General features: G+C 43.4%; 1 protein-coding gene across 2 annotated transcripts in view; it reads right to left on the bottom strand.

Moving 5' to 3' along the window:
- LOC310765881 (uncharacterized protein C1orf21) overlaps window positions 1-16,980 on the bottom strand; it is a 157,489-nt gene that overhangs the window by 38,882 nt on the left and 101,627 nt on the right. For both annotated transcript variants that reach the window (XM_083621511.1, XM_083621510.1), the window contains exon 4: window positions 5,068-5,144. In XM_083621511.1, the coding sequence (XP_083477637.1) occupies window positions 5,068-5,144 (77 nt within the window). The remainder of the gene's footprint in view (window positions 1-5,067; window positions 5,145-16,980) is intronic.

A 16,980-nucleotide genomic window follows, 5' to 3' on the forward strand; every position in this document is an offset into this window, starting at 1 on the left:
GAAGAAACTGGATTTGCTCACTCTGGCCTAGTGAGCACCACAACTTTTCTTTGGTAAGTCTTGCCCAGTGCCGGATTTATGTATAAGCTAAACAAGCTATAGTTTAGGGCCCCACTCTCTTGGGGGTCCCCAAAAAAATTAAAAGAAGAAAAAACCTGGATGTACATTTCCAAAATATAAGATAAAAAACAAATAAAATAAAACCTACATACAGCAACAGTGTTTTGTGTTGTGTAGGCTCCTATGATGTAAGTAATGGGCCCTGCCTGCTAGCCTGCTCCCTAAATTATCACATACAAAGGGCCCCATTACCTTCAGAAGCTTAGTGCCTCATCAAACCTAAATCCGGCCCTGGTCTTGCCCCTCCTTCCCACAGCTGCCTAAGTCTCCTCTTCTCCTCTCCCAAGCAATCTGAGACTATGACAGCGTGCCTACCTTTACTCCTCCCGCTTCATGCCTCTCCTGTGACAGCAGGAAGGGGAGACACCCTTGCTTCTTCACCAGCCTGGCTCATCTCTGCCTCTGGGCCTCCCTCATCCCACTCTCCTGCTTCCACTTCTGCCTTTGGACTTGCCTATGAGAGCATCAGATGCCCACTGCCGATTTGCTCCAGCTGAGAATATTAAAGGCAAATCCACCCTGAGGCACAGGCAGGATGCAAATATACACTGTAAAATGGCACTCTCTCCTGTTGTATACTGAACTGTGCCACCCCTGTCACTCACGCTCACCAACATATTCTAGATGGAAATAAGGACTTCTGTGTTCTTTAAAGCAGCTGCATTCTCGCATTACTGCCTGTGACGTCCCCATCCATTCATACACATTGCTGAAGGCAGGCTGTATGTTGTATTTATTTACCTTAAGGTTAACTGTCCTGCACAGATTTGAAAGCAAACATGGTGTCTGTCCTTTCAGTTAAAAGTACATTAGAAACACAGCAATCCTGTAATTCTTCAAAATCAATGGTGCCAGCTGCAGCATGCGAAATGGCAGGCTGCACACTACACAGGGCACTTTTGCCTTCACTTGCCTTTATTTACTGGCATGCATGCAGCACCTAAAATGCTCTGGACACAAACAAAATTTCAGAGGTTTTTACTCTGAGAGCTGCTGGAGGGAAGCTGAGAATGGCACCCCCCAGAAACTTGCACAAACAAAATTCTTAAAAGGCACCACCCCTCCCAAGAACAGGGAAAACGTGATTCACTAAAGATGGGTACCAGGAAAACAGCATCCTGGATCCAACCAAATGCCTATCTAGTTTAGCATCTGAGTCTTACAGGGGCGCCTATGGGAAGCTTGCATGCAGGACCCAGATTTGGAGTCCCCAAAACTAGCATACAGGGGCATAATGACGGACAGTGGAGGTAAGGTCAGTAATGTCAATAAGGCTACCCGTGGCTTCTAGCCAACTGTCCCTGTTGCACAAGGGTCATTAAAGCACACACCGAGAGCTGCAGCCTGGCAGATCTGAGTACGACGTAAAAGAGCCCTGCATATATCACTGCCTTGGATGAGAGGGAGCAAATTCAGAAGACAGATCACTACTGAGGACTTGAATTACAGGGGAGACAGACGGTGCCTGGCCTCCTTATTTATTTTTGCAAAGGCTACTGAAGGCATGGTGTGGATAAACTTTGGTTGAGCTGGGGGGCGGGAGCTCGTTGATTCCATTGAGCCCTCTCACCAAATAATGTGAGCACTACAAGCACCAACGTTGAAAGCGAGGGTTTTGCAGGGCTGCCCATAGAACCAATCAGTCATGATTTATAGCTTTCCCCTGAAAGGTCTTTCTGTAAAGTTCAGATGTAGCACAGTCACTCTTTAACACTAAACTCACTGAAAATCTCTAGTACACATTGACATTTCCCAGGCCAGGTTCTCTCCCCACCCCCCAAAATCACTTCTCTCCAGGCAGAAGGTCAGATAATTTACTTCCATTAACCTCACAGAACCATGAGGCCCAGGTCAGCGGGACCATGTTTCACAGCAGTGTGCAGGATTGGAAAAATACTATTATTAGTTGCCAGCAAAGTGCTGTCAGTGCATTTGTGTGGTACAGGACAGAAGCCGACAGACCCTGCCCCAAGGGAGAATAAAAGCTGAACACACAGAGTAAGGTCAGATGCTCTCACAAAGCCAGAGGACACGGGGTAGGGGGCTGCTCAGGGGATGAGCTGGGAGCATTTTGTGCACGTTCAGTAGAAGAGGTGGCCCAGTTATGAAATTCACAGAAAGATTTAGGTTGAGGGTGTAGGAAAATGTTAAATGGCACAGGGTCAATTTACGGGATCACACTCCCACCCCAAACCATCATTTAGACATAACATCACCATCCCTCTAAATTTTTCATTTATTAAACAAGCGCACATTTGTGTTACCAGGACTGGCATATGCCGCAACTTTATAGGTTTACTTTATTAAGGAGGGGGCTTTATCCCCTTATTACTTTTTTGGCGCTTCTGCAAATCTTGGATTCACTCTTGGAAGTGAATCAGGTTAACAAGCTCATTTGACAGTGTATACTCTGCTTACGTTGTAACAAACCAAAGGCAGACCCCTGCTTCAATGAGATAAAAGGGGCAGTAAGGGAAAGGGTGGGGGACAAAACAGTAACATCGGTTGAATGTGAGTAACTGAAGTTGTATATTCTTAGGCTCTCTCTTCCAAAATTGAACCACGTACCTACTCAAGGAGGGAGAATGGTTAGTATGAATGAATGAGATTATTCATGCCTTGAACCAGGAAGCTCTCTCCATGGTAACAGCCACACTTTCATCATTTGCTGCAGTTAGCCTCTGTCCAAGACGGACCGATGCAGAAAAATTCAGCAGTACTTTCAACTAGTCCTCATGCAGCTTACCCCTTTTAAAAATTAAGCCCTTTTTAGCAAAGATCAGAATGCCAGGGTGAGCAAACCCCAGCCATGAAGCCACATATACCGCAACTTCTCCCTCTCAGGATCAAGTCATGTGCAGAGACATAGTTCTGCTATGTCATTTATAAAAGGTGACAAGGAAATGTCAGGGCAGCTGATGACCTGCTCGACATGCAGAGCATGACAGACACAGCCTGTTTACTCTACAATGCCATCCAAAATAACAATAGTAGATCATTTGAAATCCAAGCCTTGCTTCTGTAACTCTCTAGGTGCCAACACAGTTAAGTTTTGTTTGTTCACAAAACAAAGGTTTTATTTTTAGAATGATTACGGGGATGGCACTTGTAATTACTAACAAGGGATGTATGTTTGAAAAAGTTAAATGATTCGCTTGTAATACTACATTTCCCACAAGCACTGCTACTGCAGCCCATTATGTAAGGAATTTCATTTTTACAACAATCTGAACAGGTGGACTGTGAAAACAGCAATGTTGCCATGTATCTGCGCTAGCATTCCCCAACCTAGCACCCCACAAATGCTTTGGACGTCCATACCCATCAACGCCAGGCAGCATAATTTGAACCATCTGGCAGGCACCAGGTTGAGGAAGGCTCACCTGGACCGGCCAGCCTGCCCTTCTGCCAGGAGACTCTGTTCCATCCGCCCTCCCCTGGTTTCAGTTTTTATTTTCTATCTGACACTCAAAATGCTATAGCTATAGAACATGCTCAGTCCTCATCTGGCTGGGGATCTTTTTGGTAGTGGGGCTGGTGGAAGGGGTGTTTCATTAGGGTGTTGTTGTTTTTTTAAGTATTCATTTACTTCTGCTAACCTCAGGTTTCCTTCAAGCATACAAATATCTCCCTCTTGTTTCTCGCTGGCTCTGCTTTGGCTCCATTTCTTTTGGCATTCTCCCCACTGCCATTACTCTGCTCAGAAGAAAGAACCTTCTCCTCCATGCAAGTTGGCAGAAAGCAAAAGGTAGGTAGCATAAGTGAGAAAGTACACAGACAAAGAAGCACAGCTGGGATGAGATGCTCAAGGTGTGTCGCGATTCCCATCCTAGTTCTGCTCACCAAAAGCCAGAAGATCAGCTTGCTTCTTCCAGCAACCCAGCTTGATTTTTCACGGCACCCGAAGAGAACTCGGTGTTCAAGTATGAAACCATGCAAAGAGCTTCAGGTACAAGTCACAGGAGTTCAGCAACGAAGCTGTTTTTAATTGGCAGTGTTTATATCTGAAAGCGGAAAAGCAAGACTATCCAAATTCTCATGGGCATTCCCTTGTCTTTGTGCAGATACCATGCCGCCTACTGCTAGGTACAGAGGCTGGCTGTGGCAGCCCCTAGGGAGACATCCAACTTTCCTCTAGTTCTATGGATGTACCAACACAGATTTGCAACCTCTGCACAAGATATTCTGATTCTGGGGCCTGAAACTATATTTTAAGCCAGATTTCAGGACCCAATGCTACAGCTCAGATTTAGATATTGTGTGGCTTGAACTAACCACAGTTCAAAATCCAAACTACAGCCTGAGCCATTGACAAACCAGAAATGAGAGCTGATTCTCTGCTTTGTTTCCCATCTGCTCAGCACTCCAGTGCAGTAGCTAGTTCGCACAATCCAAGGTCTTCAAGTCTGCTTAAACAAAGGCTACCAGCTTGGATTTGCTGTTTTCTCCCCTCTCTCAAAATACAGTGTCCTGCTTTTTAATTTTTTAAAAATAGTTAAAATGACAACACCTTGATCACAGTACAAAGCTGGAGTAGTCAATGTGGTTCCCTCCAGAAGTTGATGGGCTCCAACTCCCATCCACCCCAGTAAGCAAGGCTGATGGAAATTGAAGTCCAAAGGACATCTATCTGGAGGGCACCATGTTAGCTTTCCCAGATATAATAATAACAACAACAATAATAATAATAATAATAATAATAATAATAATATAATATAAAGTAACAAGCCAACTATTTAAAATATTAAGCAGCCAATCCAGAATGAAATAAAATAGGAAGACAATGTTTCAGCACGTCAAATAGACAGATGGAATCAGATAAGCCATGAGCTCTTCTGGGGAGGGAAAAGGAAAGTGGGGACAGAAATATCTCCCTTGGGTAAAACGTTTAATAGAAATTTCACTTTAATTCATCAGTGGGGAAAAAAAACCCAACGTAAGACTTACTTTGCTCTAGGTTGGTGTACTAATCCTGGAAGCTCTTTGTTAGGCTTAAGCCTTACATGTGAAGTAGCACTTTTTTCCTGAAAGAGAGAAGAGAGACAGACCAACCTGTTAGGGTTAAAAATAAGCAACAGTTATTTGCCATCAGATTGCAACTGAATGATAAAAGAGGCCACATATAATAAACACAGCGGTGCAAAAAATACAGGAGGAGAGGCCAAATGTTTCAACGCTGAGCTATGAGAAACCAGCTCATGGATCAACACCCTGTTCGAAAATATTGTTTGAACACCTTGTTCTACGTGTTACGTTAAGCTTGTTCTCTCTCCTCCACAGGGCCTAAAAGTGTTATATCCCCCGGTCTTGCAACAGATGCCAATCTCATTTTCTTACATGATCACATATGGACACACAGGGAATATATTCTAGAACTCACAAGGCGGGTGGGTGGATAATGGAAGCAGAGAGAAAACACGAAAGAGAGAGAGAGAGAGATGGGTGGGGGAGGGACTCAGAGCTATGAAAAGTTTGGGATGTCGCAATGGAAAAGCAACTTTAGGCATAAAATCAGCCTATAGAGTCTATGGAGCGAATTTGGAGGATGAGCCAAGGAGCTGATGAGAAAAAGCAACAAGGTGGCTAGGCTAGTGAGAAAACATGGCTGTAAGTGTTACAGGCCACTTCTTAGAACACAGAGAAGATAGGATTCACTAGGATACAGTCATATACTCATTTTGGGTTACCCTGAAAAGCCAAATACCACAGTGAAAACACTCCAAATGAGGTAATCAAACCCTCAGGATTTTCTCTAGGAAACAGGAACCTCAGTGTATTTCCGGTGCAGTTTATTATTCGCTCACTGTCTTTTACAGCCTTAGGAGCATCTCAATGACCTTCCATGGAAGCAGTGGCAAAAAGGCCAAACCCCATAACAGGGGTGGGGAACCTTTGGCTCTCCACAGGTTTCTGAACTACAACTCCCATTAGTCCCAAGCAAGCCTAGCCACTGGCCAGGGGGGATGAGAGTTGTGGTTCAGCAACATCCAGAGGGCCAAAGGCTCCCCACACCTGTTCTAGAATGAAGCTGGGACCCTCCTCAGACGGGCCCAGTTCTCACTGAGGCAACAGATCTGTTTCTCAGTTTTAACTCTGCAGCTGGCCATGTGGGTGCTTGAATGATGGGGTGCTTCTTCATGAAAACGAATACAGTGGTACCTCAGGTTAAGTACTTACTGTGTTTTTTGCACCATAACACTCACTTTTTTCCTCCTAAAATGTAAGGGGAAATGTCTGTGCGTGTTATGGAGGGAATGCCTACGGGTGGCATGCCTACGGATTTTCCTCCTCTAAAAACTACGTGCGTGTTATGGTCGGGTGCGTGTTATAGAGCAAAAAATACGGTAATTCGTTCCAGAGGTCCGTTCTTAACCTGAAACTGTTCTTAACCTGAAGCACCACTTTAGCTAATGGGGCCTCCTGCTGCTGCCGCGCCGCCGGAGCACGATTTCTGTTCTCATCCTGAAACAAAGTTCTTAACCTGAGGTAATATTTCTGGGTTAGCGAAGTCTGTAACCTGAAGCGTATGTAACCTGAAGCATATGCAACCCGAGGTATCACTGTACCCCAACACAGAAAAACAGCAGCATCCGGGAGAAACCGGAAAGCTTCTTTCTGATATTTTATTTTCTAAAGTGCTAGGAACTGTTTTTGCATGGATGGACATTCAGCTTTTGCCAGCCCTTATCTGCAGCCTGCTTGCTAAAGTCCCGACATAGATTTGCCACATCAACGATAACTAGGCCATCCTCTCATCTGTTCAGACCACTTAAGAGCTTAGTGCTTTTCACTTAAAAAGAAGAAGAGCTTTTGAATTTGTGAATTTAGAAGCTCAGTGCAGCTAATGGATGATTTTGCAACAACAGCTATCACTATAAGATTCTTGCTGGTGCCTGACACCTTCTAGGGATGCAAAATTACAGGCTGAAAATAAGAGACTAAGATTCAGATAAGCAATATTCTATGGCCTGGCTTTTGCTCAAAGCTATCAGTCTTGCCAGACCTTTCCACCCATTCTTTGGTAGTACAATATAGAGCCTCAGAATAAAGAGCACAGCCCATCTGCTGAGTTCTCTTGATCCCATGGGACAACTTTTAATCTTGCCTTGTCATAGCTATTTCAAGATATATTATTTGCCTGCATGCATGGAAAACAGAGACTGCTGTCAGACTGAAGGGAGGGAGGAGAAGGGAGGGGAGCAGAGAGTGCTACTGAGATCAGAACTAGGGGGAAGACGCTACATGGGGAATGGGGAAAGCCAGAGGAACAAAGTCAGCATCCAGACACATGTAGGCATATGGTACTATTGTCACAGACTGATCATGTGTTTTTTTTAAAAAATCACTATAACAATGATTTGAAATTAACTTCCCACCGTTCTCAAGCTGGCTTACAAATGCTAGAAAAAAATACATGGTTAGGGCTGGACTATAAATGGTTTTCAACATTGTGAGATATCACCAGCTAAACATTGTGATATACTGATATATCACAATATCTAAAATAAGGATGGAGATATGCAGAGGCATTGGCTGGCTTCATGTTTTTCCCCACAATATGATTTTTGCGTGCGCACACACACACACACACACATCAGGATTCGTGAGATATGAAAATGATTATCACAATATGGACTTCAAACCAATTTTGGATAATATATTGATATATCACCCAGCCCTATAAGGGTAATAGAAAATTTGATGTAAATTTGCATTTGATTGTATGGTTACACAATTGAGAGTCAGCATGCTACTTTCTGGATCGTGAATCTCCTTCGCTGGCTGTAACAGCAAGTAACTGGAGCCACAGTTAAGAGCCAACTGTGGTTTCCGTTTAAGACAGGATTTGAAACCGTGGCTTACTCCTTGTTTCAGATCCTGGGTTACAGAATTAACACCACTGCATGATTAGACCCAGCAAGGAGGGGGAATTTACATGCAAGAAGAGATGCTCATGATTCTATAATGGAAACACTGCACCAAGGAATTTGGGGTGGCTTACAAGGCACTCTCTCATTTTATCTTCACAACAACCCTGTGGGGTTAAACCAAAAGAGGTCAATGAGTTGCTCGAAGCTCCCCCCTATGTGTTAATCCAGATCTCCCTTGCAAACGGCCAGAATGAACGAAGAGGAGCCAAGAGGGCGCAGTCTTCTCTCCTGGGGCGCACACATTCCCGCTAAGCCATGGTTCTGCCCAGTGTGTCTATCAGGGCAGTACAAGGCAGTTCCTATGTCTCTGATGTTCCTATCTAGAGGCTTGCTGTGGGCAGACTGAAAGAAAACACATTAGTAGCTAAGTGCATCTAAATTTATCTAGTAACTTAAATTTGTTGTCTAGTAGGGAAACAGCCAACCTTCTCATTTATTTGCCATCTGTTGCTCAGCAAGATTAATAGGCAGCAGGAATTTAACAGCACAAATAAAACTGAGCCCAATTCAGACTTGGGCCACTCATTTTTAACTTGGCAGGTCACACTGTTTATTTAAAACGTCTATTCACAGAAATCCCAGATTTCTCACCCCCAGAAAGTATTATTCTTAAGTATCAACAAATTAAGGGCAGATTAATTACAAATGCTCTCTCAGCAGTAGCCACAGTGGTGCTCTCCAGACATAAGGACTACAACTCCCATCACTGGCCATTGTGGTTGGGGCTGATGGAATTGGAGTCCACAAAACCCACATGGCTACCCTTGTTCTATCTGGCTTCTGGTCCAAAATGGTATTTATACTCTGTTTAAAATGTGATTAGTGATTTGGAAAACGCAACCAAGAGCTATTCCCAGGGCTGCTGACTTTCAAGATTTCAAGTCTTGTGATATAAGAGATTTCTGCAATGGTTAAAATTAAAATGCTTAGCGATAAAACAAAAACAGATTAAAAACCATGACAATGTAATCTCACTCTTGATAGCTCTATCATACAAATTGGGGGGTGGGGAGAGGAAGAGCATAGTGCTTACATTCCAAAAATAAAAATAAAAAGACAAATTGTTGAATTTATTCAACTCTTTTCGCTGATGCTGGACTTCAGTCACAACTGTGACCTTTGTTGGCTTGACTTTTGAGTTTGATAAACATAACTTCAGAGACTTTGACTTACTTCCCAGTTTACCTTTTACGAAGCCTATCTGAAGTAGGGAGATGCAGGGATGATCTTCACAGATTTTGCAGTTGGGGAGGAAAAAGTTAATGCTTCCCTACCCAGCTGTGACACCCTTGAAAGTGCTCCCCCAGCCACAATTAGATTAGAAAAACAGCCTTCCCTTGACTCCCCCGGGGGGGGGGGGCTATTTTCAAGACTAATATCCATGCAAAGGAAGGGGGAGGAATGAGACATGGGGCCAGATGGGGAAATCCCAAGGGCCACATCTGTCCCATGGGCTGGCAATTTATTGAACATGTAATTTTAAAACAAAAAGCAGATATAATTTGTTTGCAGGAGACACACGTGGCAAAAAACCACGAGAGTCCTGATTAATAAAAAGATTGGAATGGAATTTATAACTGTGGATAAAAAGAAGAAAAGAGGAGTTTTGCTGTATATTAATTCAAAACTTGAGCCCAAACAAGTATTTAAAGACAAACAAGGAAGAGTGAGAGCAGTACAGATCATCTCGGAAAGTGAAAAAGTGTTAATAACTGGGATCTATGCCCCTAATGAAAAGAAAGCAGAATTTTATAAAAAGAGACAGACCTCTTAGAATATGCAGACCAAAAAATGATATTAATGGGGGATTTGAATGGGGTAGTATCCTTAGAAATGGACAGAACAATTAGGAAAACAGATACAAAGAAAGGGAGACTCCCAATAACATTTTTCAATTTGGTGGAAAATTAAATTTAATTGATGCTTGGAGATCAAAACATATTTTGGATAAGGAATATACATTTTTCTCACATGCCGTATTTTTCGCTCTATAGGATGCACCGGATGATAAGACGCACCTAGTTTGGGGGGGAGGAAACAAGAAAAAAAAAATTTGAACCCCAGAAGCCAGAACAGCAAGAGGGATCTGGCTTCTGGGATAGCCTCTCGCTGTTCTGGCTTCGGGGACAGCCTGTGAAGCCTCCGCAGGGCAGCGGGGTGTCTTCACCCCACTGCCCTGCGGAGGTTTTGCACAGCTAACCCCAAGCTAGAACAGCGAGACGGAGCGCTGCACAGCGCTCCGTCTCCCTGTTCTGGCTTTGGGCTTAGCCGTGCAGCCTGCATTCGCTCCATAAGACGCACACACATTTTCCCTTACTTTTTAGAAGGGAAAAAGTGTGTCCTATAGAGCGAAAAATACGGTATATGAAAGTAGTGCAAGAACAGACGTTATATGGGTCTCTAAAAACTTTATGGAAGGAAATTTGAATTAAAACAGTAAAATGTGATGGCATGCAATTGGGATAAAACAATAAGGATAAGAAAAAAAGAGGTTTAAGTAAATTATGCAGAAAAGGTATATATTAAATGAACCAGGAAAGGAAATGGAGGGAAGTCTGGAGGTTAAAGAGAACCTCTGAAAAGATATTTTCTTTCTTTTCCTTTCTTTTCCTTCTCTTCTTTCTTTTTCTTTGCTTCTCTTTACTTTTATTTCACTTTTTATTTTTTATGTTGGATATTTTGTCTCTTTAATTCTACTTGATGGAAAATACTAATTGTTGAAGTTGAAATTGTAAAACCAATAGCATTTATTTACAAAAAAATTCCTTGTGAGCTCTTGTCAGCATCTATGTACTGATGGTTGCTACCAGTGCTATTTTTCTATAAAAAAAAAGAGGTGCCTTGTTCTCTTATACCGGCAATGCACCCACCTGAGAGGTGCTAGAATTGAGTTCCGGCTGAAAATAAAACCCCGGTTGCTACACAGATTCCACTGGAACTCTGGCAAATGACATCATTCCTGTGTTCTCCTTTCCTGCAGCAAGGTCTTCACAACCATTTCCTTTCACTGGAAGCTGCCCAGAGTGGCTGGGGGAACCCGGTCAGATGGGCAGCAGCTCAAGAAATAAAGGGTTGTTGTTGCCTTTCTGAGGACTTGCTGGCTACCCACTGGCTTGCACTGTCAGGGGAGGGGGCACCTTTGGCCAGGAGGAACAGTTCCCCTCGGAGGAAAGGTGGGATTCAAGCCTCCAGGCAAATTAAATTCCACCAAGTTGGAGGTCTATTCTTGATACTCAGGTAAAATGGGTGGGGGTTGCCTGGAATCCAGCAGATTCTATTTTGAAAAGGCTAGAAAACAAAAGACTCTCTGAACAATCTCATTGTTTGGGGGACCTGCCCAAAATCCTGCATTTACCAGGCAAGGCTGAAATGCATTTGCCCACGTAATGTTGCATTTTTATATTTTTATGTATTCTAGACAGATTTGCCACAACTTCTTTTGGTATATGCTGTGTGATCTCTGACCTTCTCTACAATAAAGTCATTTCTGTTTAACTGTGATATGATGCCTTTTGAATTTCTGCTCTCAAGCTCACTTTATTTAACAGAATTTGTGTGCCACTTAATTGTAAAAGAACCTCTACATGGTTTACAGACAACAGACATTAAAATGGTCAATACAAAGCTAGAATTCAAAAAAAGTAAACAAATAAAATCAAACTATAACCAGCGGTTAAAACAGACACTCTAGATACCATCTTGCTTCATATTTTGCTGGCTTTACACATCATAAATCAGTCCTGGGAACTACTCTTGATACAGCAGAGCTTGATTTATAGCACAGAACACAACTACCTTATAATATGATCATAGCACATCCAGAAAACACAAAACAACACAGTTCAAGAAGAACGTAAATGATTCCCAAAATATAATTATAAATGGGCCTCTTACGTATGCACCTTAAGCATGTATACAAACTCAGTGAAAGGTGTGAACTTGCTTTTGCCAGATAATCTCATAATCTCAACGAAGCCTTTCCTTTTCTGATCTTCCATATTGAAAATCCCTGTTCACAACAATATGTTGTGGGGAACTGTAGAAGGATAGCCAATGCTGTTGAAGAGAGGCATGCATACTTTTTCTGGTTGCACATCCACACACACACAAACACGTACTGTACTGTAATTTCAACTGTTTCTTTGAATCTTCCTGGCACACCAGAATGGCACCACACCCTTGGAGAGCCACTGTTCTGGGGGGACGAGACAGGTAATGAGTGGAACAAAGGATGCAACTTTGACCTTACTATATCAGGCTAGATTGCAGCCACACCAATTCCTAAGCAGATCGAGAGACATATCCACCCAGGAAAGCAATAGGCATCATCACCGCTGAAGGACGCATTCCAGCCAGGCAAAGGCTGCACCTGAGTGGGGCGCAGAGCAGAGGGAGTTAAGGACTGGAATCGAATTCCAAGGGCTGGCTATAGAGGTCTGGAGGCTATATTTGCCCCCCGCCCCGGCTTGAGTTTATCAATCTCTGATTTAGGGAAACAAACTAGGATAACTAACCACCGTTTAGAAAAGAAAGTACCCGATCTCCTCCTTGTGGTCACAGTGGATGAAGTGGGAGGAGTGCTTGAGTCTGAGACTCACTGCTATTCAAACACGTAGTGGTATATTTTAGTGTTATGTGTGATTGCAGCCATTAGTATTCCAATCCTAACCAGGTTTACTCAGAAACAAGATGCAGTGCATTCTAGGGCACCAAATTCCTAGCAAACATGGCAAGGGTTGCAGGCACAGCCATAAAAGGTAACACAGTACACGGAAGATAGTATGTTCTCAATTTAACTTTTATTCTCAGAACAATGAAAACAACAGCAGCAGCTTTGCTGACTTTTTAGGGAGGAGAAAAGTTCTAGAAAAGTTCCCTAGAGATGAATTCTGGCCTCTTAAGAACGCATGTTTCCTTGTAGATTTGGAGCAATGTTCATCTAGTCCAGAATTCTGCTTCCAACAGTTACCAGTCAGATGCCACTAAAACATCACAAACAATGCATAAAAGTTATGGGTCCCTGCTTCTTTCCAGCATCAGACAATTAGAGATATATTACCTCTAATAGCCTTTCCTTAGAACTGCACCAAATGTTCTCATATTGCAATACAGTGGTACCTCACGTTAAGTACTTAATTCGTTCCAGAGGTCCGTTCTTAACCTGAAACTGTTCTTAACCTGAAGCACCACTTTAGCTAATGGGGCCTCCTGCTGCTGCCGCGCCACCGGAGCATGATTTCTGTTCTCATCCTGAAGCACTATTTCTGGGTTAGCGGAGTCTGTAACCTGAAGCGTATGTAACCTGAGGTACCACTGTATTCAGGTTGAAAGTAAAGATTCTGGATAGATATATTTCCCTAAAAATCCTCATGAGCACATTCTCCTTTTTAAAAATAAAAATCCATCTGTCATCATTTTCCCTCTCTGCTGCTCCTTCTGCGCCATCTTAATTTGCTAATAACCTACCCCCTTGAATTTAAGTCCATTCCCCCTCTGACTTCAGCAGTTGTAGACAAATCGGGGATCATAGAGTAAAAAAGAAGGTATCATAGAGCTACATGTACACATTAGATTTTCCATGTGACATTGTTAAGCACAAAGATCAACGAAAGCAACACCAGTGCTTTCTAGCTGCCACCATGGTGATCCCAACACAGTGATCACATAGTGAACGAGCTGACGACACAACACCACGCAGCCAATTGGATTTAGTTGTCTTTCATACATCATGATGGGTAAATGAAGTCATTTGGGAGTGACGGCAATGCTTCCTGCAAAGCACTTTCAAAACAATTCTTGAAAAACTGCCGGTGCCTTTTGACATTGCTGAAAATGTTCATGAAAAGAAGTGCATATTTTTTGCTTCATCCCACCACAGGCTAACCGATACGTCTTGAATTTGTTTAATTCTTCAGTGGATTTTGAAACCACCACCCTATCTTGGCAGTGAATTCCATAGCTAATTATGCATTGCGCGAAGTACTTTCTTTCGCTTGCCCTGAATGCACTGCCAATCAGCTCCAGTGGATGACTCAAGATCCTTCCTAGCAACTACCACCACCTCCCACACGGACGATTTTTCGCTTTAAACATGTTACAGTGCAGCTTAAAGAGACTTAGTTAAGTTCTGATACATGCTGTTCCAGAGAAGATAGAATTCTGAGCTTAGTATTTGGATATTCCATTTGCCTGTTTGATGAAATAAATAGTTCCTACGATCATTTCTGATCACTTTACCACACATGCGCCTCAGTTATTTGAAGATTATTAGTGTATAGGCTCAATCCGACATCAAAGCCAAAGTGATTATATTTGCTACACGGGTTAATTATCTTTTCACTGCACTAGGGTAAGCTTTACTCTACAGGAATTTCAGGGTATTAACAGGCAGCAGCAACTGTGCAACCAGGTGCCGTTAGTAGGGTAGCAATCACTAGCATCACAATAATGAAGTGCCTGTCACTGTTTTCACTACAAACCAATTTCAAAGAAGCTTAGTAACTCCATTTAAAATAATTCTCTCCCTAGAGTTACTTTGGAGGATTTCAGGCCATGAGATGCTGTCTTCCGTTCCTTCTTTGATATCAGCTCACACATAATGGGCCAGCCCAGACATAAGTATCTTTGCTATAGTATAAACGAAACCTTGCTCTCATCACTGATTTCCCACAAGAAAGGTCTTTATGCAGGAAACTTCACTATAGATCACCACATTCAATGGTCCTACATGAGGGTTATCTGCTGCTTGAAGGCATCTGGGAAAGCTGCCAACTGCTATGTCTTCCAAATGCATGCAGTGAGCGACCTGAGAGTAAGACTCTAACATTTGGTATTATGCATGGAGAGGTTTTGTGTTAATTGTAGGAATTCCTTGATGTGCAAAGGAATCCTAGGATTCTCTGTATGGTATTCAAGGCTCTCACTCCCAAGAAAGCACAGCTATTTCCTACAGAGCCCTTTCTCGTGTCCCAGCTTTTGTGTGACTCTGCAATGCCCATAATTCCTGATCCCTGGCTATGCTGGATGGAGATGATGGAAGCTGGAATCCAGCAACCAACCATACTGACAATCTTGGATGGCAGCTATAGTATTAGACCTATTGTGACTGCAACTGTCTTGCCAGAAGAGTGATGGTCTATCAAGTGTTGTTGTTGACATCTGTCTGTCCTGAGAGGCAATGGAGCATGCTTCTGGGGGTGAAGTGAAAGCGCTGTGTTAGCAGCATCAAAGTGACCTCCCTGGGCTGCAAGCCTGGGCAGTGTGTATGAAGGTCCTGGGTTGCCCAGTCGAAAAGACTCCCCTCTCATTGGCACCAGCTGAGCTGCAGGAGTTGCTGGAAGGAGGCGTACAAGGTGCCATCCAACTGTCTTAGGGACTCCACTCTGGATTTGTGTAGGGTTTACTCTCTTAGCCTTTTCTTCTCCCAGAGATATCCCCCAAAGTAGCAGAGGTTTAGGATCAGAGTGTTCCATCTCCTAGATGGGCTCCCTTTCCAGGTTGACAAGCCCCATCTGCCCCTTAAGTGTAACTTATAAATATTCCAACAGCTACAACAGTATTGTTGTGATGGTACTCTTCACACATTACACCAGGGAATTTTGTTGACTCTGAAAATACAGCCACTGTAGAAAATTAGCTCCCCTCACATTAACCAGCACTGATCAATGTAAAGAACATATAAATTTGTCTTATAGCAGCTCAGATCATTAGCTCATCTTGCAGAGTGCTGTTCTCCATTGAGTGGCAGCAGTTCTCCCTAACTCTCAAGCACAGATCTTTCCTAGACCTGTGTAATGGCTTTAGGGGTTGCTCGTGCGTAAGTTACCGCCGCTCTGGGCTAGGTTGCCTGGTTAAACCGTTTCTGTCTGGACAGCCATCCACTCCGTGGCTGTTCAGTCGCTAGCAGAATCCGTCAGTGGGCGTTTCTTGAACCTCTTCCAGCAAAGAAGTTCTTTGACGCCAAGTCGCCGCCTACTTTCCCTGCGCGGAAGTCTTCTGCGCAGGGTGGGTGTGGGCAGCGGAGGACCTGTGCTCTCCTCGCTGGTCTCCTGCGAGGAGTCCTGGAGCCTCCTCTCTGCTTCCCCCATCGGCCCCCCTCTATCCCTGGTGTTGCGCTGATTTTCTTCCCCAGCCGGAGACCTGCCTCTCTCCCTGCTTGGCCCCTCTCCAGCATCGCTGTGGAGCCTCGCCTCCTCCTCTAGTTCCGATGTCAGTTCCCTGACAACCTGCTTCCCCAAATTCTTTTTACTGGAAATGCCGGAGATAAGAGCCTAAACACAAAGCACCTGCTCTTTTGCCAATCTCTGACCCCTCAATCACAAACGAAAAGAAATGTTATCAGACAAACTCCTAACAGACCCTAAGTCATTTTCTTTGCAGCTTTTGCATTACATAAAAACTAGTGACAACAGGATCATCTAAATATAGATTTCTGGTCTTATTAGATTCCATTCACACTTCCTTCTCTTAGTGTTTACGCAGGCAATTATTTTGTTCTAGTAATTAAGTTGTCAGCCTGCCAGAAACATATTCATGTTATGCGGGGCCACATCCTTCATTTCCTACAATCACCAGCAGCACAAAACAGCTGGAGACCATCGATTATGCTGTAAACTTACAACAAAGTGGTATTTAGAGGCATTGGGTGGTGGGAGAATAAATTCAGGTTATCATGTTATTCACTACAATCTAATGCCGGAACTGCACAGTCTCCCAAATTGGCAGGCGCATAGATACATGCGCACATACCCAGGGCCACAATTAAAATATTCAAATGTCCTTCGATCAACACAGACAAAGCCACTGGAAAAGCATGGCACACCAAGAAGGAGTCCAAGCACCCTTTCAACACAATTGTGATAAGTAATGATTATTTTACAGTTTGGACAGCGTCACGTAGACGCCTGTACAAACACAACCGTGACATGAG

This window comes from Podarcis filfolensis (assembly GCF_964270895.1).
Source record: "Podarcis filfolensis genome assembly, chromosome: 6".
Lineage (NCBI taxonomy): Eukaryota > Metazoa > Chordata > Lepidosauria > Squamata > Lacertidae > Podarcis > Podarcis filfolensis.